The 25,679-nt window shown below is 31.9% G+C and overlaps 2 protein-coding genes across 2 annotated transcripts; one reads left to right on the plus strand and one right to left on the minus strand.

Moving 5' to 3' along the window:
• Positions 1-826: 826 nt before the first annotated feature.
• On the minus strand, positions 827-15,590 carry LOC132285804 (uncharacterized). Its single transcript, XM_059788030.1, has 14 exons — positions 15,035-15,590; positions 14,412-14,486; positions 14,214-14,321; positions 12,883-12,915; positions 12,680-12,769; positions 11,222-11,347; positions 6,927-7,070; positions 5,808-6,227; positions 5,195-5,329; positions 4,603-4,821; positions 4,122-4,397; positions 3,273-3,410; positions 1,878-2,180; positions 827-1,257 (listed from the first exon to the last, which is right to left on the minus strand). Exons 1-14 carry the CDS (start codon positions 15,221-15,223, stop codon positions 1,036-1,038), a joined length of 2,478 nt encoding a protein of 825 aa, XP_059644013.1. The 5' UTR covers positions 15,224-15,590; the 3' UTR covers positions 827-1,035.
• Positions 15,591-24,506: 8,916 nt separating this feature from the next.
• On the plus strand, positions 24,507-25,511 carry LOC132282849 (VQ motif-containing protein 20). The gene has a single exon (XM_059784658.1). It carries the CDS (start codon positions 24,651-24,653, stop codon positions 25,272-25,274), a length of 624 nt encoding a protein of 207 aa, XP_059640641.1. The 5' UTR covers positions 24,507-24,650; the 3' UTR covers positions 25,275-25,511.
• Positions 25,512-25,679: the final 168 nt, after the last annotated feature.

The following is a 25,679-nucleotide window of genomic DNA, read 5'->3' on the forward strand; positions in this document are numbered from 1 at the left end:
AAGTAGCTACATTATAGAAAACAATTTCGGTCTACAGTATAGAAATTAGAGAAAGTATCAAATTGGCACTTTTTTTTTTTCTTCACAAATAGAGAAAGTATTTTCTTACTGTTGAAAAGTAGAATTACTTTATTAGACATAATTTTAACTTTTGATTCCTATTTTAGGAATTGACAGTTGAAATCAATAATTAATTCCTGTTACTAAACAGGCCCTTAGCATGTTAAAATATTGTGGCAAGCAGGTAGTATAAAATTTGCCAAATACTAGGAGCCTATTGGATTCCATTTTCTATTTTTTTATTTTAATTTTTAAAAAAAAAAAATTAAAGCCAATTCATTTGATTAGCAAATTGTGAAGAACTGTAATCTCATAACTGATTTAACAAAAAAAAAAAAAAAGAAAAAAAAAAAGAGGTTTTGAATTCATATAAATGTGGGGGTAGGTGGTTTTTTTTTTTTTTTTTTTTTTTTTTTTTTTTTTTTTTGTAATTCTCTTAAAACTGTTGTTTCATGTCACGGGAGTTTTAGTCAGCTGATTTTCCTATTTTCACACACACAATGCATCTCATCAAATTCTTATTTATAATTGTAGTATGTTTTAATCTTGTATTATATAAAAATTTCTAGTTTTTTTATTTTTTATTTTTTGCCACAATTTCTAGCATCTTAATGACCAGAAATCAGATGAGTTAAAATATTCTTCCCCACGGGCCACGGCCCAATCAATATTCAGTTGCAAATAAAAAGAATTTCAACTTAACAATAAATATCAGTACAAAAAATGATACAGTTTTTAAGACTCCTAAAAATTTCTCAGAACCATGAAATATTTAAGGGCATTTCATTCATTTCATTTCTTTTTTCATAGCTAAAAAGCTGGTAAATATTCATTCATATACAAAATACATTCACATAGCATGACACTCGCAAACAATGAAATCCTTCTTGATCTTGAAGCGTTATTTGTTTGCTACTAGTAATGGATATAGTGGAAATACAACTATTTTCGATAGATGAAATTGGTATCAAGGGTTCAATTAGTGGATGATTTTCTGCTAAGGGAAGGTGATGGGTTTAGGATTTCCTGACCAATCTCACTTATCTTGTTGAGTAGAAGCATCTGCTCTGTCTCAAGCTGCACCACGTACTCTTCTTGCATTTCGTGGAGGCTTTCCAGCTCCATTGCAGATGTTTCCAGTGCTTCAAGATTCCCATCCTCGATGAGAGAGTGAAACTTGATCATCATTTGTTTCATCTGTCAAAACCATTTCGAGCAAAAATGTGTAAGACAAGGGAGGCTGTGACAAATGGTCTTTAAACTCGTCATTATTATGACGAATGGTCACTTTGCTTGGAATAGATTTATGACAATGCATGAAAAACTATAGCCCTCATTCGATGTACAAATAGATGGTCTACATTAAATAAAAATTAATTTAGAAAGCACCGTAAAAAATTCAAGAAAAGAGATGAAAACCTGCAAGGTCTTTGGTATTGACAAGGAAAAAGTAAAAAATGAAATTCAGGATGGGAAAATTAGTGTTTATTGGATGGGCCAATATCTGATGAGCCTATTCCCAGTATATGATTTATGCATGTTAGAGAGAAAGCAGCAAATCTTGCAATTCGGGAATATCTTGACAATTCCAAGTGAGTCAAGTATTATACTCTATTATCGATCATGAATTATAAAGATAAAACAGTTTATCGCTGATTTTGACCATGCTTGTTATATTTCAAACTGTTATGAAAACTCGGAATCTTGCATGTATGAGATATGCACCAAAATGACAGGCTCTCTCATGCTTGCATGCCAAGATTTTACCATTTGCACCACATGACACACATGCAAGGAATTCAAAGACGCGTCCTTACCTGGCTAGAAATCTGGTGTGATTTGGTTGAGGATGGTTCAGAGGATGAACTTGGTCTCTTCTGTAGTTCTGGAACTTTTCTTGTAACCTGAACATGGATTTCTCCTCTTCTTACTCCTTGAAGGGGTATCCACTTGTCAGACATCTGGTTTGGAGGCAACCTCTGATATTCTACGACACAATCACCTATGTTTGATTCAGGCAGCAAAGCATTATGGTCTTTCACATGCAACTCCAGGGGACTGCCATCATCAGGGAATTCTAAGGTCTGGTTCCATTGCGGATTCAGAGTTTTAAACATAATCTGCAAGGGAAAAAAATAAAATAAAAAATAAAAATTTAAAAACAAATGCAAAACAACTGAAGGAAGTAGTGATATATCCAACAGTAATATCAAAAGGCAACAAACAAACTTGTGTGATACATCTTATACTATCACTATCAAGTAACCACTTTAGTTTTTCCTATACTGGCCATGACTAAGGTATATGAATGTTCTAATTCTCTAACCACATTTTACTTGCTTTGTATGAATGTTCAAATTCTATAAGCACACGTTACTTGCTTTGTATGGATGCCATCAAATTGAAAGATCAGACAATACAATAGAAACTCCTGATGACAAATCTGCGAGACACAAAAGATTAGGATGATTGGATGACATAGAAATTCTGAACACACCAAGTTATATGGACTCTCATAAATACATGAAGCACCCGTATTGGACACACAATACCTGGGTATGAGTGCTCTCTGATAAGACATGCACCTACCCAAGTATATCTAATAATTCAACTACTCTAGAATTTTCTCTTTTCAAATTCCTCTGTTATATTATCAGTTTAAAACAAAGTTAAATGCTAATGTTGAATTCTCCATATTTACACATTTTTTACCCTCTAAAAAAATTATTAAAATATGAATATTTAGCTGCATTCATATGTCCATAGGTTAATTTTTGATAAATTCAATGCTTCAACACAGTCACACCTGACACACATCCAAGTCCATATAACATAGTTACTCAAGCTAAACATGAATGAGAAATTCAATTAAAGAATATCACATAGAGTTTTCACATCAAATGGTCAAAATTACACACATCATTATGACTTTTGGTATTGAGTTTTTTCGTGCAAAGCCAAGCGTTGGTATCATGAAAAGTAAAGCACAGTGGAATCACAGGCAATTATAAACTAGAAATACTAAAATCAATAACAAAAAAACTAACATGGAAAACATGGCAATGGAATCTTGTTTGACAATGGCCATTATCCTTGTCATGAGAAATGCTATCACGAAATTATCTTAGAGGATAAACCATATTGGAAGCTAGAAGAATATGTTTCTGCTAGAAAATTTTGTGGTTATATTTTATAATTACAGGATTGCTAACCTTTGTTCTTCTCTTCATGTTTCCATACTGAACCCTCACAAATGGATCACTTGTTCCTCTTAGATCAGCAGCAACAAGGTCTTTTGCTTCAATAAGAACAAGTTCAATCCAACCATTGCCAAAACCTATATTTGAACCCTGAACATGATCAAGAAGAGACACCAGATTAATTTTCACAAATGAGCTTGAGTGTCCATTAACCACCTTCACATGTGTGCGTGCACAGAGACACAGATGTTAAAAAGAAAAAATAATTTTGGACTGGGTGAAGGGTTAATAATTTTGGACTGGGTGAAGGGTTCATTTGGGATGAGTCGGCCATTACTTTCATAACATACTTGGATTCCAACCCAAGTTGACTTGGATCAAAGCTTCAGCTCACCCTCTTAAAAAACATGAAGCCAAAGGGATGTCAGGGGTTCAAGTCTCAAAAAAGACAAGTGTGTGTGAGTACCAACTAGGAAAAAAAAAAAATGAAGCCAAACCAGCCAGTCTCGACTGGTTGAGTAGTTCTAAAATGATAGTACTTTCAAAAGGTTGGACTTGTGCCTCTTTATTATGTGCTAAGATTACCACCTAAGCTAGAATTATGCATGAACTAATGAGGTTCATGTAGAAATATTTCCAAAATTTGGCCTTGCATTAGTTTATACTTCTGAGCCAGCCTTTAAATTTGGCAGGCCAAGCCTCTAATTGCCACAACTAGCACACCATGCACATAAAAATGTATGCACAGACACCCAATATATCCTTCTTTTAAACTTTTTCAGGTTAGGAGTACAATATTTACTTAACATTTTATATATCATATTTTAATCATGGACATGATTTATGTTTATTAAAGCATACCCTGGATCCTTCATAGTCATCAATTCTCAAAGCTTCTATCTGAAGCCGCAGTTCTCCTGAATTCACTTTTTCAAGAGGGACCCATACATCCCTAGGTGACCCTTCTATGAGTCCTTCCAAATTTACCCGTGCGCTACCAATGTTGTCGTCTCCAAATGTTTCTTCACTGTAGCATTTAATCTTAAGATATTCACCACCTCCTATCTCGTCAAATTCAAACCTATGATTCCAAATAGGATTAGAAGCATGTGGGACAGCCTTTGTTCTCTGGACAGCCTGAAAGGAAGGTTCACAGCATTGTTAGAGTTGAACAGTAAGTTATCCAGTAAGTACATCATTAATTTTTTGATAACCACAAAAACTCTATCTCGATGACCCAAGTTCATACATTACGTGGCGTATTCATAATGGGCATTTTCCAGCAAATGAGATATATTTCGAATTTGAATACTTTTTTTATAAAGGAAAAAGAGCAATATACCTTCCCGTACTGTAGCTTAACATAAGGATCACACTTCCCAAATTTGTCTTTTGCAACAAGGTCTTTTCCTTCAACAACAGTTACATAAATTTTTCTTCCAGTTCTAGACGGAAAATTTGATGAACCATTAAGTGATTGACGGGAGCTGAGCTGGAAACTGTTTATGCTATGTGAACCATCAGAAAACTGCCATTCTTTTAAAACCAGTTTCACTGTCAACTGCAAAATTCATTTAAAAAGAAATAAATAAAAGCAGTTGCACTTTGTAGTCTATATGGGGCTATTATAGCATCCATTTTCATTCAAAATAAAATAGAATAGAAGTTTGTAGAAACCTTGTAACAAGTTCAAAATTTCGAGACCAAACAATGGGAAAAAAATCAGTGAGACAAGAAAAATGATTGTGAAAGAATTATATGAAAATAATTCGAATTGTGACAGAGCTAATATAATAATAATTGTTTCACATGTTAGCCATTAAATCTTGTAATAATTAAAAATCAGCATCAAATCATTGCTGATTTCTTGCAGAAATGATGAGAGAACACTAATTCAGCATCTATTTCATAAATGCGGTAACAGCAGATCATACCTCTGCAGACTGACTTCCCTCAAATGGAACAACCATTTCGACTTCCTTCCCACAAAACTCAGAATGCTTGGCTATCACACTGGATTTGGGTCCTATCGCCCAAAATACTGTGGAGTCATCTGCATCATATTTGACCTGCTCATCCATCCAGAGATGTAATTATATTAGCTGATGACAAACAATATAGTATAGTAACACCACAGAGAGAGAGAGAGAGAGAGAAGGATGGAGATATAGTCACTAACGGGTGTTCGGATAAGCAGTCCTTATGAGTTATGGGACCAGACATGTTCTTGTTGTACTCACCAATTTATGATTTGTAGTACTTCTAAATTCTAATAGTTGCTAAAAAAAAAAAAAATTTCCACAATTAAGTTTATGGCATGAATGATAAATTTATGGTACCAATTTTTGTGGTAAAGCATTATGAGACATCATTTACGAATGATAAATTACGATGCACTGGTTTGTGGTTTATACTTGATATGCACACACATGTTGAAATGCATGTTAGTATCATCATCTAGAAACCATCAACCGGAAAACTCTGAAAGCCATGGTTCATGTCAACAATTGGAGACAAAATTAGCGTTAGCGTGCTTTAAGGCAGTACCTTAATCTCACAGCTAGTTAGATAGTCAAACTTCACACTGCTTGGGGTGCATTCAAAAAGATGGAAACGAAGAATTCCTGTATCATCATGTAAAACCATATTGAACGTTGAATTCCATCTAGGACTTGATCCTGGTCTCACATCTGTTCTCCTGGTTAACTCTTCAAGTTCAACCTCCACAAATGTCTGTATATCTTTGTTATCAAGGTGCTCGTCTGAACTACCATCTATAACAGAGCTCTGCTGCCTCCTGCTAGAGTTTCCTTTCAAGTCACTCCTAGAAAGTTTGCTTGCTGAATTGACTGTCACAGAAAGTATGCCACCAACAGCCTTTTTCCTCAAGTCTACTGATGGCAAATAGAAACAGCGACGGCGAGGTTCAACCATTGTTTTGACTAAAGTGTCGGTAATAAGTTTGACCTGTGAGAAGAAAACCTGATTCATCAGCAATTCAGTTTTAAAAGATTGGCTTCTGCAACAAAGAAAAGCATGTCATATCATCTGGAATTTAACTGGAAAGTGACCATGAGGCTCTGTTTTGGTTGTAAACACATGATTGGATCCACACAGTTTGATGAGCCATTTATCACAATGAAAATGACAGTGGTAAACTACTGCCTACTATCATCAGAGGAACACATATATCAATTAAGTATATTAACCATCCTATTTTCCATAACTATTACCCAAAATAATTAAACAAAAAAACTAGGCTTATGTTCCTAGGGAACAAATGCCTTGAACAAACTTGTTACCTAGAAACTATAATTCCATCATCATATAGTATTCTCTCCATCATCTAAGCAATCGAACAAAGAATAACAGAATCGAGTTTTCCCCACGGAAAATGATAAGAAATTATTTCATCTAAGTATCAATTTTCTCATGCTCAAAGAATGAACACCAAAAGTTTCCCAACACCAAATTTCAGAAATAATCTTTTGTGAAACAAAATGCTGCCAATCTGCATCAATTTTGTATCATACTTATCAAAGACAATAAGATTGCAAGAAAGTAATGTAATGCGTCAAGTCAAAACACAAGAAGGAAATCGGGATTTCCATGCTGACAGAACCGTTCTTTTCTCAAGTTTCTAATTTAATCAGTTTAGAGATTTACCAGCCAAGAATTAACACCTGGCAGTTCTGTTGCTGGTAAAGATTGGCTTCCACCACTGCCAAATGCAACACCTATTCTCACATCAGGAGTTGAAACAAAAGAGTACAAAATTGCTTTTCCATCCAGAACTGGCATCAAGAGAAGCTGTAAAATGTAAATTAGAGAACCATTGACAGTTAGATATATCTAGTGAAATATGACTGTTGAATTTTCATACATGCATTACAATCAGTATTGTTAATGGCAATGCGCTCTAGATTCTGAGAGCAGAGTAAAAGTAAAAAAATAAAGTTATCAAAAATGGAAAGCCAAATAAAGCACGATAACTAAGAAACAACAAAATTTCGAAGAAAGGAATGATCATTAAACACTCTTAGTCATTTGGATAGAACCTATGTTCAGTCGATTGAAGAAGGCCCAAACCCATTTAAATTCACAAGCTTTCTCATAACATAGAGCACGCTTTTCCATGGATATCTCACTTGTTGAGACATTAGTCTCTAAAGTTGAAAATTGTTACCTAAACCTAACACCTCCAAGCCATAAAGCAACTAACTGATTTAATATGAAGTGTTCAACATGGCTTCATTAAACTAGGAAAAAAAAACATGGCTTCATTAAAAATAAACAGACTGCAATTCGAGTTTACGATTTATATAATGTTCATCTCTCCACACAAGATCTACACTTGCTATAGTGTCAATACAACCTAATGAGACAAGGCATCATATCACATTTTCCCATGTTATATAAACTTCAATCAGTAAGGCCTTGTTTGGTACACAGGAATGAGAGATTAAATATCATAATCCCATTTCCATCCACTAAGATTCCCCAATAATAATGAACCCCAAACGATTATGATTCCAACAAAAGGGGTATGCTAGAAGTTTATCTTGGAAATAAGAATATAATTTGCTTATGTATATAAGACTTGTATTATGTTCCATTTGCTACATTGTTACTTCAAAATAAATGAAGTGCTCATATTGAACACTTTCTCTTACCTAAAACACCATTTCAATGAACTGTTCATTTGGGCAACTATCGAAACAGGAAGAGTAATAATCTAGGAGAGATAAATCTTAGGATGCATGAAGGAAAATGTAGAGCTGCTGAAGAAGTGGCTAAATTGATTTGCTGGGAGGTGTTCGGTATTTCTGGTCTGTTGTTCCCAGATTTATGTGTTTTGTTTAACATACACTGATGTTGTTTTCTTCTCTTAGTCCAATGCTGCTTGCTTTGGACTTGGTTGGTTTTGCATTTGTAGGGGTATGCCTCTACTTGTTTTCTTGTACACTATTGTGATAAGTGCACAAAACTTGCTATTTTGTACTCAATAATAAATGATTAATTAATACAGAGTATTTTATAATACATAAATATGTTTATCCTTGTTTTTCATGTTTTATAGGGGCTGATTTCCAAATGAGAAGAAAAGAGACAAAAATAGCAAAAATATGAGATTACACGATCAGTCAAAGTCAAATTCAAAATTGGCTTTTCCATCAAATCAACAAAGATCAAGCCAAATTGGAAAGCATATCAAGCCAAATTGGAAAGCATATAATTCCAAATTGGAAAGCAGCAAGATTTTAGAAAGATTTTATATATTTTTATTTTATTTTATTTTCACTTCTGTAATTAGAATTTTCCCCTTCTAATTGTTCCATTCTAAACTCTATAAATAAGGACATATGTAGTGTTTTTATTTCTCTATTTGTTTTCTTATTATTTTCTTATTAGTATGCTAGCTTAAACACTCCTCTCAAGGGAGTGATGAAGCCACCATGGCTGAAATATAAGTAAATTTAGTTTATTTCTTTTATGAAATTTTCTCTTGAGAGCATTGATTATATTCTTTTATTCTGATATTTTTATGTGAAAATTTTAGAGGGAGGGTTTTTCGTGTTTGCTAAGTAATGGTATTACGAAGAATGCCTATTTCTATTTGCATTTTTTTTTAGCAAAGCTAAAACAGATTAAATAAAAAGTGTTCTCTCATATAAGCAACTGGTATTTAATGTTATATTTTCCTTTATCTTTCCAAGTTGTAATTGGACCGGTGAAGTGATTTGCTTGAGAAAAAAAAAAAATCATATAAGAAATATAAAAATTTATTTATATTGAGCCGTGGGGTGGATTCTTTCCCTTGAGATTTTTCCATTATTTGATTACAACCCTTCAATTCTAGTTTTATTTTCATTATTTTCTTAAAAATTCAAAATTGATTTAAAAGTTCTTCTTCCTTGAATTTTGGTTTTGATTTTGAGTTCAAGAGTTTAAATCTTGAATGTGTGGTTCGACCCTGCTTGTCACTATATCATTTTTAGTTTAGTCTTTACAAGTTTTTCTATATTTTTGCACGAAGTGTAGAGAAGAAACGACAATATTCACAAATCTACATTATATTGTTATATTTATAAAAATTTTAAAAAACAAATTCCACTTTGACTAGGAAAAAGAAGAAGTGATAATCTAGGAGAGAGAAATCTGCAGATTTACAGCTAGACCTAGATAACAATGCAAGAATTTTAATAGTTGATGATAAATCACCTGGCTGATAACTTGATATGTATTTTTAACAACCAAATAGTCTGTCATTAAGCTTAATCATGTTCATCGCTGTAACTATGTTGAAGTTCGCAGAGAAGACAATCAGGAGCTCGATCATGTTGTCTCAGGAAGCAGGTAACAAAGGCAGTAATAGTCCCACATAAAAGGGGAGGGCCTAAGGTTCGGTTTGGTTAGACGGAAAATTTTATGGAAAGTAAAAGTGAAGTGAAAGAAAGGAAAATCAAGTTTCCATCATGTATTTGGTTGGCAGGAAATTTTTTTAAGAAAGTTGTGAGAAAATATTATTTTTTTTGTTTGGATACCATGAAAAGGAAAAGAAAATGATTCTACTTACCGAAAATACCCTTATAATTTTAAATACTAAGAAAATAAATAAATAAATTTATGTTAGATGAATATTATTTATACTTAATTATTTATTTTAGCAAGGAAATAGTGAAATATGGAATAGAATAGTATGTGATATATATATATATATATATTCACTTGTTCCTATCATCCTATGTAGACTTGAATTCTCAATCTTTTATTTTTTAAGGTAACAAAAATAAGCTTTTGGTAAAGTGGACAAACAGAGTTCAAGAATTCGTTTTCTTAGTTTTATTTTTATTATTTATTATTTATATTTATTATTTATTTGTAAATGATGTAATTGGATATTATATATCTAATTATATCTAATTACAACTTTCTGACAAGGTTGAGAAAATTAAAAGTCATGCACTGACTTTTAACTTTCTCAAGATAATGTTTGATGTTAGGTATGAAACGAATTGTGTTAAAAAAATGTAGACTAGTTTCACCAAACACTTTTGCTATCAACAAATAGTTATGTATATATATAATAACTCTTACTCATTATCAATTATAGAAAAAAATATCTTACTTATTTCATACCTTTCGAAAAATATCTTACCAACAAGCCAGTGGCTTAGCGGTACCGGGCTCCTACTTCCCAAAGGGAGGTCTGGGGTTCAAGCCTCGGTGGAGGCATGTGTGTGTGAGTACCAACTTAAAAAAAAAAAAAAAAAAAAAAAAAACCACACACACAAGACCTTTCGAAAAAAATTCAATAATTAAAGGAAAAAATAAATTAATTTTGGATGCACACATAAAAATACAAACAATTAAATTAGTAATACATGATCATATAAACAATTAAATTAGTAATAATTAAGAAATAAACACTTTTTTTCAATGAAGTCAGTGAAATTAAGTGAAGATCAAGAAAGACGACTAACATGGGTATAGTAAGAAAGTAATATATAAAGTGTAGGAAAGTATTATATAAAGTGCACAACTTTTGCGTGTTTTATGCACATAAATTTTTGAGGAAAATTTCCAGAAGCGGGAATCCTACTTTCTCCAAAACTTTCCCTTTCCCTCTAACCAAACGTCCAAAAAGTTTAAATATTTTCCTTTTCTTTTCCTTTCTGGTTACTTGACGCTAACCATACGGACCCTAAAGAAAATGGTTACATGGCCCATAGAAAAGTGAAGTAAAAAAGAAAACTCATAGAAGATGAAATTATCTAGAAGGTTTTAGTTTAAGAATGTATAAACTCTATTAATGCACCATCCATTTCCACAAAAAGAACCATAAAAAGTTAGAACGTCAATTGTTCTTCAGTTTAATTAGATGTGACTTTAGGATTTCAAGTTAACAACTATAAAGGAAGCAAACCAGAGGGGGAAAATAAAATATATAGTTTACATACATCACCCTTCATATGAATGCTGTTTACGACTATCCGAGCAGTTCCCGTGAATGGCTTTGCCACCTTAGCGAGCAACATGATACTCATGTCAGTGCTGTCCCAGTCAAACCCCAAGCGCATGATTTTCTGTCAACATAAGTATTATTGTTGTGAGCTTCTTTCATTAGATACACACACACACAAAAGAATCAAAGGATCATGTATATATGATGATGATTATAGTTCATTACTTGATAGGAAGTAAGAAACATATCATCAAAATAAAACTATCAACGAGCAATGATTTATAATCTATATTATGAGAACAATTCTGTCTTTTTCTTATGGTCCTTGTCAAGAACTAAATGCATGTCGGTGACCTATGTTATATTGCAGCTATTTGAGGCTGCTCTATCAAAAATCTCATATCCATGTTGTGCCAGTGTGCCCTATTCTACACCGCTTCTTGTTAGATAGTGGACAATTTTTCTAGACCATCACCAGTGAATGAATAAAGTTTTATGTGTTAACTATTTCATCACATAAGTCTCCAGCCATACCAATTCGTATTTCACTTTCGTCAGGTGACTGTTTCACTTGAACTGAAGTTCATTTTCCATTTTGCCTATTCTTTGATTTTACAAGTCCACTTTGTTCCTTTTTCAAATTCTTCCCTTTCAATGTCTTTGTTTGCACTATTTTCAGTTCTTATTTAAGACACTAACCACGAAGATATGCCACTAGTGTATAGTTGTATACAACTAGCATCTCCATACCCATTTTCCTCAGCAAAGATGAGAAAATAACAACCAGTAATCCAAAGAGATGGAATTATTCATATAATCAACTTGTACACATATATGCACATCTTATTTATTTATTTATTGATAACTACATATGTGAACACATATAACTCTGCCCTGCCACACCTAGTGCCTTATCTTTTACACCCCAAGTAGGGCTAGCTGAACACTCCAAAGCACAATTTGGGAGCATATGGATGAATTAATTCAAGAAATATCTAGAGGAAACATATATGAGGGTATACAATGGTGCATGGGCAAACCATAAGATATATTTATTTTAAAAAGAGAGATAAATTTTTATAATCTTTAAAAGTGGATCAAACATAAATTGACTTTTTCCTAACTATTGAGTGATTAATGTGCAAGGACTGTAATGTTATGCTAAAAGAGATTAACATCACAACAAGGTTGATAGTTTTATACATGTATATTATAGGAAAATCAAGGAGAAAAAAAATAATTAGAAATGGCACTAAACTATCTAACAATAGAAAAAATGAAATAAGGTAGAATATTATCCTCCTAATATCATTCTACCTCTTAATTTTAACCACTGTGGTTTCATGAGATTACAAATTATTCTTGATGTTTCACCAAAAAAAAACTTGTTCTTGACTTAAACAATGGGAAGTAGTATAAGAATAATGTTTCATAAGTAAACAAGATACCGAACCTGATCACCTGAAGTTGACCATCGAGTCCCATGAAGCCCAAAGCTAGGGGGGCATGAACCTAATGAAAATTCTTGCAATTCAATTCTTTCCTACAAGAATGATGGCTTTGGTTCAGTAAAAGCTAAAATATTTGTAAGCAACAATTTACAGCTATAATTTCTTCAACAATACCAAAAATAGAAAAAGAAACTAGAAAACTTACAATAAGCCTTGACTTCCGATGCTTTAACCGATTCTGGAAAAAAAAGAAAAAAGAAAAAAAAGATTTAATTAACTAAAAGAACTCCTGTTCTTATGTTTTACACAATGACATTTTCTTCTTTTGTAACACAAGTGATGGTAGAGAGAATAAATATATTTCCTTCTGGGAATTATTGCCCACCAATCTAGTTTAAGCAAATACGAAGAAAAGGAAAAAGAGAATTCATAGGACAAGATAGAATGACAATATACCCCCTTGAGGACAAAATAAGTAAAATGGAGATCCATTTAATGTAAAACTTTATCACAATATAGGCCTGACCTTAAGGAGAGCACAGGCTCCATGGCCATGGGTACTAAACACCCCCCTACCCCCACGTTAGTCATATTTATTGAATAAACTTCAGATATATCTTAATTGGATCAAAAAAGATGTGATCTAGCATGTTACACATGTACCAGAGGAATGTGCATGCTCCACGTATGAAAGGACAGTTAGTATCACCAAGAAACATAAGTGGGAGTTTGAGGACTAGTTAAGGTAATTTTGAACTAAGAAACTGAATTAGTCCATAAGACTGCTTCCACTAAATAGTTGTACACATGAACGCTTTAATTTGTACTTATCATCAGCACGAAGTTCAATCTAGTTACACATATTCAGAAGAAAAAAAACAAAAAATTAAACAAATAGCTGATAAATCTAAATTCGACATATCATAAAACAAGTTGAAATAACAAGGCTTCAATACCCCTAATCCGACCAAAATTGGGCAAACTTAGATTCATCTCAAAGTTAGTCTAGCAGCTGTTCTCAGATAAAACCATTTTGTAAATAATTACAGAAATTTTAGCATTATTTATTTCAGTAACTAATATTGAGGATGCACTAATGGGTATTAGGGATGAACATTAACCGGATTTCCGCAGTAGATATAGTTTGAAGGACTGAAGTAAACCACCTAATCCACCTAAAGGTGCAAATAGTTCTAACAAGAAAATTGCAATAGTAATTCTACTAGTACAGAGAACAATGAGAAATGTTCAGTCAACAGTTATTATACCATTTATTCTAATATTTATAAAATTTATTTCGAACAAATCTGATGAAAAGGGGGGTAAATTTCAAGTGTAAATAAAGGTGGTTATGGTTAGTGGTTACAGAACACATCTCCCTCTTCCTCACCACTCCATCCTCTCTCTCTTCTATTTGGACATAATCTCTTTTCCAGTAGCTGAATTCTGAACCAAACAACAAGGATGGGAAAATTTTCTAAAAAGAGAGTACAGCAAAAATAGTCTATCACTTGAATTAGAGATCACAATAGTCACCTCAACAAGAGATGAAAACCTTATAGAAAGCTTTGGGTTAAAGTAGTTGGACCAAACTTCCATTAGTAGCTTGTTCAGCCACTCACAGTGCTCCAATGGTGTTGTTGGCTGTTCAAATATGCAAAAAGATGTGAAGTCAGAACTATGGAGGCTCAATCAAAAGATGGAAAGTAGAGTAAAAGTGAAACGAAAATCTACCGATGTGTGTAGTATGACTTGCTTCCATTTTTTATTCAAGTCTTCTACAATGATTTGCCGTTGGTAACCACCATACTGCAGATCAAAAAGTTGACATCTCATGTTAGTTCTGTACAAATTTCTAACACAAATTAACCCCCCTTCGATTCAGTAATGAAGATCACACTCACAGTCAAAGAGGAAAAAAACAAATAATAAACAATAATAGATAATGAAAAGATACATCAGACATCAAATTTCCAGTGTTCGTGATAATGCCCTTATGGCAACTGAAAGAAACATAATTGCGTAAGAGTAGAAAATCAAAATCCAAGATTTACACCATCCGATCAGAAGATAAAAAAACAGGGGACAATAGAAAAAGAAATACTCTACCCAATAATTAAACACCACAGCTCAAACCAATAATGAGATTAGTCTTTGCAAACTCAAATTTTTGTAGTCATAGAAATATGAAAAAAATAAAAAATAAAAAAAAATAAGCATGGTTTCATGAAGTAAACACATCTAACACTGAAGAACTAAAAGCCCAGTTCAGAGAAATATATATATATATATATAGACACATATAGATACAACACATACACGCACATAATAGACGTATGGAATCACAGATGAATTACCTGTATAGTTGCCCAGACGGCAACGGCAAGTGGAACCCAATTGGAGAGAGAAAAAACCCATTTCTCAACAACCCAAAAAACTAATATCAAGGGAATTACAAAAGAAAGACGAGGTTTTTCCTCCATTAAGTGGTTCAGAAAATCTATAGCATCATTCACGTTAAAATTTCTTTTCTTTCTTCCACCCATTTGAATAAAAATTCAAGTGAAACACTCACGGACTTCACTTTCCAAGCACCAACTAAAATTTCCCAATCATGGCTTCAAACGGTCATCAGAAGAAAAAGAACAAGCAATCCTCAGTTTAGAAATCATAAATAAATAACACCCAGAACTCAATTTCCCTGAAAACGAGGAAATAAATTTCTGGGGCAACGCAAATTACCCCTTTTTTGCTTTCCTTGTAAACAAACAGATAATGATCTTTTATTTTCCTGCAAGAAGAGCTGATGGAATTTTGAGAGACCAGTTCTCCATCCTTTCTCTGCAATGACAGACGGAGAGAGAGAGACGAAAAATCTAAGTCAGCGGTAATTCGGAAAATGCCCAGAAAGTTATTTAGTTAAGACCAAAGTGGTTTAAGGACATTTAATTCGTTAACTTTCCGTTAAAATTGCCGGTTTCGGAAGGTCTGAATATTAAGTGGCCCCCACTAAGATATTATTTATCTAATCCCACTGTGTGAGGTCCGTTTATATGCTCTACCCTAATTAATACTGTATCTGATGATGATGAGGCTTTTAATGGGGCTGTCGCTCATTTTCTATGGGAAAATTTAAAACTTTACTATTTAATTTTGTATATTTTAAAAAATATTAACTTTTTCATAGTATTAGGTTTAACTGTTACTAAAATATTATTTATATTTTTTTATTGTCTAAAACACCATTATGTACCTTTTAATCCAAAACACCCTTCTGGAATTTTTTTGTCTTTGTGAAACTGACTCGAATTCCTTTTACTCTTTGGGCAACCTTTCCACCAATGTGCAAAATATATATATATATATATATATATATATATATATATTCCAATGTTGCACTTGCCGTTAATATTCAGACCTTCCGAAACCGGCAATTTTAACGGAAAGTTAACAAATTAAATAATGCAGTATCAATTCATTTTGTTTACAATAAGATGGGCAATATGAGTCAGCTAAACTCACACAATACCAACAGTAACATATAGGAAAAACAATTTCATCATAAAAGAAGAAATAAGTGACTTATAAAAGAACGGTTTAATAATCAAATCATTTCATCAGATTATAAAAATTGAAATTTAAGATAGTCTTATTCAAATAAAATCAAGCAAATAATAGTTCCAAGTACATCCCTATTTCAAGTTTTTTAGTATTCAGGAAATGGGTTTTTATATTTTCGAATGTTGTGTCCGGTTTGCGTGGCCATCCAATAGATAGCATTCTTCTTTTGTTCCCGGTCTCCTAATAAAACTCTGTGGATAGGAGATTAAATAATAAAGGTCCCGGCTAGAGTAAGAAAGACAAATAATAATAGTTACTTTCTAGATGGATATTTTTGACCATAAAAAAATATAAATAGTGTTTTAGTATAATTTTATAATTAGGTTGAAAAAGTTAGTATTTTTTAAAATATACAAAATTAAGTAGTAAAGTTTTAAATTTCTCCTAATAAAAGATTTTTGAAATTTGATCATGTAATATTTACATCAATTGGATTATTTATTTTTTTTCACAAAAAAAAAAAAAAAATTAATTAATTAATTAAAGGACTAAGATGTTACGTTCGAGTTCTTAATCCATCTTTAGCGGCTAGTTAAAGTAAAAAGTTATAATTAGTATTCCGTACCATAATTATAAATACAGAATTTTTGGTTTTAAAATAAAAATTATAGTCAATATATTTCTACAAGTTTAGATCTGTAAGTGGTCTGTGTCTTCAATTATTTTTACCCTTCCTGATTAAGATGGAAGATTATAATTATTATTATAAATATAAAATTTTTGGTTTTTATATGACATCTTCAGTCGTGTTTTTCTTGTTTTTTCCCTTCAAATTGGTGTGTGTGTGTGTGTATATATATATATATATATATAAATGGTTAAACATTGACTTGAATTATTAGACTTTTTCTTCGTATTTATTGTCAACCACCAATATTGAACTTGAATGAAACTTAACAGAACCAAATTTTAAAAGTCGTCCATTCAAGCTTACGCAACTCAAAATACTAAATAATGTTATATAATCTTGAATTGAAAGATTTTTTCTTATTATTTAAATTAGTAATTAACACCAAATAATCATGCAGATTATGTGACTGTACAACTAAAAATCAAAGTGGTCCCTCACACTATGATTAGCTTCACGTGTTTTTGTTCCACCAGCTTGGCATTTGATGCACTGACTTGGAAACCTAAATGCCCATAAAATCCGTACCGCTCGACTATGGTGGTCCCATTTTATGGTGTCGATCAAGGTCTAAAATGAGGCACAAGAACCTTATATGTCTGTGGGAATTATTACATGTGTGACCATCCTCTCGAATCCATACACTTTGGAGGGTAGATTTATAATTTCGTGTAAAACATGATTTGCTAATCGAAAAATCAGAAGGTGGAGCCCACACCCTATTCTTCGGTTTTCGATTAGCAAACCATAACACTATGAAAAATTATTTTCAAGTTCAACGCTTCCACTGACAGAAGTCTAATCAAGTGTTTAACCAATGCTTTCGCTTTTGACAAATAGGACAATATGAAAGAAAGTTTCACATAGCTAGAATGTTATGTCATGGGTTCACCCAACGTTTTGTTAAAGTGGTTGAGGTTATGTTACCGTAGAATTTTGTCTCACATCGAATTTAATTAAAAAAATAAATAAATATATATAAATTAAATATTAACCTCACTTAATAATAACTTAATCTTCTAATTGAGTGTTTAACACTAGGTCACTTACAAAAGAAAAAAAATAAAATATATATTTTTAAAACTCGGTACCCATTTATTTTTTTTTATTTTTATTTTTTTATTTTTCACCTTCCATTCATCAAATAAAAGTTTCTAAAGTTTTGCTCTTTCTATTACTTTTATACTCTCATGCCATGTGTTTTATATTCTGAAAATTTGTTTTCTTATCTCTACTTATGGTGTGATTCAACTTAATATGCAAATTTGATAACGATGTTTATGCGAAAATCAAACGGATAGTAAAATCAAACACCTCTGTCGTTTTCAATGATAGAATCACTAGAATAGGTATACTTTGACAATAGAAGCTTCTATTGTTCTTTAATTTATTTTCTTTTATAAATTTTAGTATAGTTTTTCATTATAAAAAAGGATACTTAATTTGTTTGTAAGTAAATTTTTTTTTTTTTCTATAGATATTTTTACGAGAAAAACATCATCATTTTAATTATTACATAACACATTTGATCAAAGGAAAGAAAGAATAAAAGAGTGGAAGACAAGATGGAATACGATTATTTAGTTTAAGAGAGAATTTGTAGAAAAACTAAAAAGGATGGATGAGGCATATTTTCTCGCCCAACATTTTACATCCCTTCAGAAATAAAGGAAAGTGTGGAGCAAAGAGTAATATTATATGTTTGGTAAAGTGACATTATTACTCTGTCATTATTTTTTAAAAAATAATTAATATTTGCATGTGACCCAAGGGTATAACAGTATTAGTAGATATTCGGAAGGTAAATATTTGAAATTTCGCTTTAGAATCGCACTCCTGACTTGAATAGGATGCGTGTTGTGGAGCCGAAAAAAAAAACGGGTTTACATATTTCTAAACACAATTTATATATTACTTTAGAGAGATATAGAATTTGTATAAATATATAAAATTTTTAAATTTATATAGATTTAGCACACTTAATATTGGAAAGATATATGTAGTATATTTTTTTATTTTAATAAAAGTGAACATTTGAATTCAACCCATTATTTCTACTACTACGTATTTCTACGGCACTAATGTCATTGTTGATTTCTAATATTATTTTATTACCCTTTGAGTACCGTTTTGAAAACTCAACAACGTCAATGTTATTTTAACAAAACGTGTAAAGACATGCTTATGAATCTGGTCTCAAGGCCGTACTTTCTATAGCCTAGAATGGATGACTCTGTTTGCATGTTTTCCAACTAAATTCTAGAAATCGAAGGTTTAATTATACATTATTATTATTTATTTATTTTAGTGCGCATTCTGATAATTTGTTAGCCGTTGAATGAAACTAATCCATTTAGTGACGGACTCAAAAAATTTTGTAAGAAGAGAGTCGATCTTTTAATTTGTGGGGACAAACTTATACAGTGTATCTATTTTTATAAATTGAATGTATTTTCTTTATAATTTTTTGAAAAATTAGTAAATAATGCAAAAAAATTAATCCAGTGGGACGAATTAAAATTTTAGTGGAGGCATCTGCATAAATTCTAAATATTTAATGTGTAAAAAAAAAATAAAAAAAAAAAGGAACTCAGTGGGGAAGAATTGTAATTTTAGTTGGGACATTTTCTTAAATTTTAAAAAATTAAAATATAAAATAAAAATATAACAAATTCAGTGAGAGTCCGCCCCGGTCCTATGTTGGGTCAGTGGCTAAATCCATCACAAAAAGGAAGTCATCCGGTTATTGACATCAATTTATGATAAGATCAATCATTGGCCTTTTCCTATTTTACAAGAAAAAACATTGCCGGAAGAAAATTAAAGTGACATTTTCTTTCTTATATATAAATTTGTATGTTTATTTATAAAGGCAGAACAAAGGACAATTATGTACAATAATAAGAAATTTTTTTTTGTAAAATAATAAGTAATAAGATTTAAGTCATGATTGGTACTAATATTTTCAGTTAAAACATTTCTAATTGTTCATGGCGAATTTTAGTGTTGTAAACCTTGTTAATGCCCGCTATTAAATATTTTTCTTTTCAAACAATATTGATGTTAACAAAATATAATTATGTTTTGCTTTTCCAAAACAAAATCTTATTTGTAGAAGGAACAATATTAGCTGAAAAGAGATTCAAGTTTCTTGCAATCGGCCTTTTGAAATCTACCAAAAAAGAAAAATAATAATAATTATTATTATTCTTCAACATTGTGCTTTTGGTTTGCAGTGAGACTGAGAGTAAGACAGAGAATCGAAAATACACAGGAAAGTGTTTAGAACCCTCAAACTCGAGATTTTTTAAACAATTTTGAGTTGGGGCAAGTTCACAATATATATATATATATATATATATATATATATATATATATATACATGAAAATCAAAATAACAACTGTGGAATATGGAGGAGGAGGAGGAGAGTGGTAGCATTTATATATATATTATTAAAAATTCATGGCAAATATTGCATGTTTAATTTTTAATATCTAAGTAAATTATAATTTATATAATACTAATGGCATTTTTACGTATACAATATATATTTATCTCTATATACGTTACATATATAGATGCAATGATGCAGACCAGAACAAATAAGATAGCGTTAAAATGGGGGACGATTCACGTTTCACTTTATTTTGACACCACATGTATCACACACTGAGCACTCGTTTCCAAGAAAAGAAGATCAAAGGCCCCATGAACAAGGAGACTCACAGAGAACCAAAAAGAAGAAAGTTGGAACTCCCATTGAGTCATCATGTGAATAGTCATTTTTACATTTCCCTATATTCTTCACTTTGTAAAAAGCCAAAATGCAAAATCGATCACATCCTACATTTTCTTTTTAGAAAAGATTGATGACGACCCTGCCGAACCAGATGATGACATCTGGCGCAACAAAATAAAATTCGAATTCAAGGGATGTCCATGGTGGTCCTAAGTATTGTTGAGTGCGTGTAGATGAATCACTTTAGGCTAGAGAATGGTACACTAATATGGACGGACACATGTCCCCATAGATGTCCCGTCCCGTGTGGTCAATCCCACTATTATTTCAATTTATACTATGAGCTATGGTGGTGATAGTCTAACGTTTGCATATTACATACGAGGCTTTGGTTTTAGACATGATTGGTGGTTCTGTTTATTTTCTTTTAATTTATTTCTTTTTTGTGCAAGAAAAATTGGCAACAAGTTGGTGGCTTGGTGCTCAAGAGCGAAATAAGTTTCAGGATAAATTAAATTGATATCCTTTAAAAAAAATTAATAACATTTAAATGCGAGTCAAAAGTTATTTGAATAATGACACTCCGTAAAATTTCAAATGCATGTCATGTTTGACCTCTAATTATTTAATTTGATTTTTTCATGATACATTAGCTATGTTAATGACTAAAAATACCCATCATTATAAAGTCTTAAAAATTGCACCAGCCAAGATAACAAGTTTACTCTTTGAGAGTAGCTTTGGTCAACGTTTACCATTATTCCAACTAATACTAATAATTATTGTTTAAATGGGTGCTTCTAGAAGTTAAATGATTCTTATTATGCTAATAAAATTTCAATATTGATGCTCATATTAGAGTATGTTTTTATAAACACATGTACCCTTCATGCATTTTTGTTTGTTTTTTTTTTTTTTTTCTTTTGTTTTTTTTCTTTTCTTTTCTTGGCAATAAGAAAAACAGCCATAGCGTATTTACAATGCAAATTAGGAAGCAAAATAATCAAAATGAAGACCAAGCTCCAAATTTGTTGAGAACGAGCCACTGCTCAACAATAGAGATCATCAAGGGAGAAAAGCAACAACGGGAGTGACACAACATCTACAAAGCTACATTCACCATCCGATAAAATGACCTTATAACATTTTGAAGTCCTAAGATTTAAAAAGTTTCCCAACACATATAATTGTTGACTAGTCAAAGTGTTATATGGTCATTTTAGATGTGCTTGGAAACTTTTTAAATCTTAGGGCTTCAAAATGGATGCCATTGTTCAAAAAATGATTGACCGGTCCCACATCTAATTGACACTAAGTCCATTTACTCTAAATTTTATAACTAAAAATTAAAAGATACTACATATAAAATAGCAGCTTTGATGATTAGGAATGAAAACTTAGAGCTTCTTCAATGCAAAATGTTATATTTTCATGTTAAATTTATATTTTGAGATAAGTTACAATATCAAAATACTATATTTTTTGTTATTACATTTTACACTCCTAAATTTGTATTATTTTTTTTTAATATTTATATCCATAAAATTTTAAAATTACCTCCACTAAAATTATAAAAAAACTCTCTATATAAATTTGTTTTCCCTCAAATGAATTTTTAAATCTGTCCCTTATGTGCCTGTTTGATTACGAGTTCTCAACATTATTGTTTTATTATTATTTTAATAAATATTTTAAAAGTCGGACTAAGAATTGGAAAGAGCTCTCGTCAACATGGTGCCCTTATAACGGTTGAATTACAAACCCATATGCAATTACTCCAATGCTATAACCACTCGTCCTTCAATTTTGGTCAAACGCAATTACGATTCATGATTAAGCCATCCCAAATAACTTATCTAAAGTTGTGTTTGAATCATGTTCAATATCATGTCAAATATTGTCAACCAAACATGAAACGTGTATAATTTATTTATTTATATATATTTTTAACTTTTTGGCTCTTAGAGACCATTTGCAATAATGTTAGAATTATAAATAAAAAAAATTGTTTTTGTTAGTAGGATTGTCAAATAATAAAAAACACGTTGACACATAGTAATAAGTATTTTTTTTATAATTATATTGTTTTTAATTTGTTTGATTATAAGGAACATTCCTAAAACACTTCTATTGATAATCTTACAATAATATACCAAAAAATAGTTACTTAAAATATGCACCATCTACTCAAAAGTCAAAACTCAATTTTAAAAGTTTTAAATTTTACCTAAATTCAAAAGTTGTAATGAATAAGCTTTTAATGATTACCAAACACTTCTAAATGTAATTTTTTTTAAGTGACATAGTCGAAATTTTTTATATATATTTTTTTTAACCCAGGGTGTCCGGAATGGCATGAACCCTTAGGAACCCTCAACAACTCGATTAATTCCCGAGAACCCGGAAGGGCATCTCCCTACCCAGGCCAGGTAAATCACTATAGGGGCAACAGAGACTAGCCATAAAGAACACCCAGCGGGACTCGAACCCTAGCCCTTGGACTTGCTAAGCTCCAAAGTCCAGCGAGTAAACCGTTGGACCATATTCGAAGTGGATTGAAATTTCTCATACTTGATTTATCAGAATGGAGGTATTAGAGCATTTCCAACCGTTGTGTATATTTTTTTTTTTGTGTAAATCTGATGCATCATGATAGATTTACACAAAAAATTTAGATTATTTAATTTTATCTCCAACGGTTGTTTTATACCTTTTGTGTAAAAATATATCTCCCAATAATAACAAATCACGTGTCTTACTAGGACCCACATAATTTTTATAAACTTACTTAATATATGTTGATTCTTTAATAGAATGAGAAAGAGGGATGAGAAAGGAAATATGTTGATTTGTAAAATACACAATCCTTTTACACATTGGTGATGTGACAATGTATCTTAACAGACTGGAAATGGAAAAAAATTTCACTTCATAGGTGGCAGTGTATATTTTACACAAAAGAATAATTCAACAGACTACTGGATATGCCTCTTAGTATATAGATAATAAGAGTAATACTTAGGTTCTCATTAGTGAGAATCTATAACATTCTGCTTATTGATGTAGACCAAAAATAAATGAACATATAATCTTTAATTACCAAATCAAAAATAATATGTAGATATTTACTTATCAAATTAGAGCCAGTGTTAGTATATTGAGTTTGGTGTACTCTAAACCTTGACCCTAATCTCAACTTAAAATTGACTACAAAAACTAACCACGTTATCTAACACTTGCAAATTTGATTAGGCCAATCAATATATTTTCTACATTGTCAAAAAAAAAAAAAATGGATGATAAATCTGTGTGGATAATATTATGTATATTCATATAGTTGATAGTGTGAACAAAAAAAAAAAATTTCAGAGTTTGGGTACAGCTGTAGCTGATAAAAGGGACCTTCCCTTCTTCCTGGACTCTCAACCTCGTTTTCCCGCTCAATCCGTAGCCTCCTAACGGCCGATATTCACTCTGCCATCGACACACCTCCAACTGCTTCCTCTATATCCACTCAACTTCAAACACGTGTTTTTTTCAAGTTGTTACTCCTTATCACTTATCACAACAGGAATGGATTCTGTGTGATCAACACCACCGACCACCGTACCCATATGACAACTGTCAGGCGAGTATAATCATATAATACCATGTTGTATTGCAGTGGACGGTCTATAGAACAGGGTATTGTTACCGCATAGGATCTAGACTCTTGGGATAGTAACATGACACACCCTCACCGATCCTGCAACGGCTAACGCTGATCACACCCATATTCCTATATATATACACATCCCTCTCTGCTCTCTTGCCTTTACCATCCATCCCTCTTCGCAACAACCAAACCATAGTCCATATAAAGTAAGGGACACCCTTATATTCAATTTTCTATATACACATATATACGCGTACATATATATATATATAGAACTTATAGGTTTGTGCATTTTTTTTTTTTTTTTTTAAAGGTAGATCACATTTACAATGAGCCCTGCACAATTCCGTGCAAAGAGATCTGACAATATCAACAATGCATTGTACGCATCTCATCTGAAGATCAACAAGGATTCACATTGTATCCAGAAACCCTCGCCGCCGCTGTCGTCGTCTTCCACCGCCGGTGTAAGGCCCCAACTGCGCCACCCGGTGATCATTTACACACATTCTCCGAAAATCATCCACACCCATCCTAGTAACTTCATGTCATTGGTGCAGAAGCTGACCGGACTATCTCCCGCCAACAGTCCAATTCAACCGAAAGCCGAACCCAATAACCACACTTCTCCTCCCGAGGAGGAAAAGAAAAATAATTCCGTTAAGGACGTCACGACCGGGGACGATAACGAGGAGTCGTCGGTGGTGACGGAGGAGAATTGCATAAGTGGAGGTGGTGATATTCAGGTGAATTCGGGTTTGGTCCCACCTATGTTTGATCCTCCGAATCCATGCTTCAATAATATCCCGCTTTTCACATCCAACCATACAGATATATTATGCTCTAATCAACCATTCTTTAATTATACAGATTCATTGTTTTTGATGCCTAATATGAGAAGCTCTATCTTGTCTTCCACATTGGAAGCCATGAAAGAGTTTCGAGAATTTTAGAGTTCTAGTAATTTATTTGAATTTTGGTAAGGATAATTTATCAGTTTGATACAAATAAAACATATTTTATTATTATTATTATTATTCTATAGTAATACTATATTTTTATACAGATATATTAGTAAATAATAGTGATTTTCTCTGCGATTTCTCCAAACATTTATATTTAGTTTCTATCCATATTAATTTTCTTAGTTACATTCTTTATTCATATATTATACTTATCATAATAATGTTCATAGTATTCTTACAAAAAAAAAATATCATAGGATTCATAGTCATTTCATTTATTCATTAGATGCTATTAGTCATCTACAATCTAATAAACCATTTTTGGGTGATCGCGGAGGGAGGACTAGGTATTTAGTTTTTAAATGTACCTTTGTCTGTCTTCAATAATATCAA

This window comes from Cornus florida, unplaced genomic scaffold, assembly GCF_030987335.1.
Source record: "Cornus florida cultivar Cherokee Brave unplaced genomic scaffold, ASM3098733v1 CherokeeBrave_3.0.0_Hap2_Chr11, whole genome shotgun sequence".
In the NCBI taxonomy this organism is placed as follows: Eukaryota; Viridiplantae; Streptophyta; class Magnoliopsida; order Cornales; family Cornaceae; genus Cornus; species Cornus florida.

Coding starts and splice junctions, on each gene's coding strand:
- LOC132285804 (XM_059788030.1), bottom strand. CDS start 15,223: ATGGGTGGAAGAAAGAAAAGAAATTTTAACGTGAATGATGCTATAGAT. Junction 14,487..15,034: donor CCGTCTGGGCAACTATACAG/GTAATTCATCTG, acceptor TTTGATCTGCAG/TATGGTGGTTACCAACGGCA. Junction 5,330..5,807: donor TAACTAGCTGTGAGATTAAG/GTACTGCCTTAA, acceptor ATGGATGAGCAG/GTCAAATATGATGCAGATGA.
- LOC132282849 (XM_059784658.1), top strand. CDS start 24,651: ATGAGCCCTGCACAATTCCGTGCAAAGAGATCTGACAATATCAACAAT.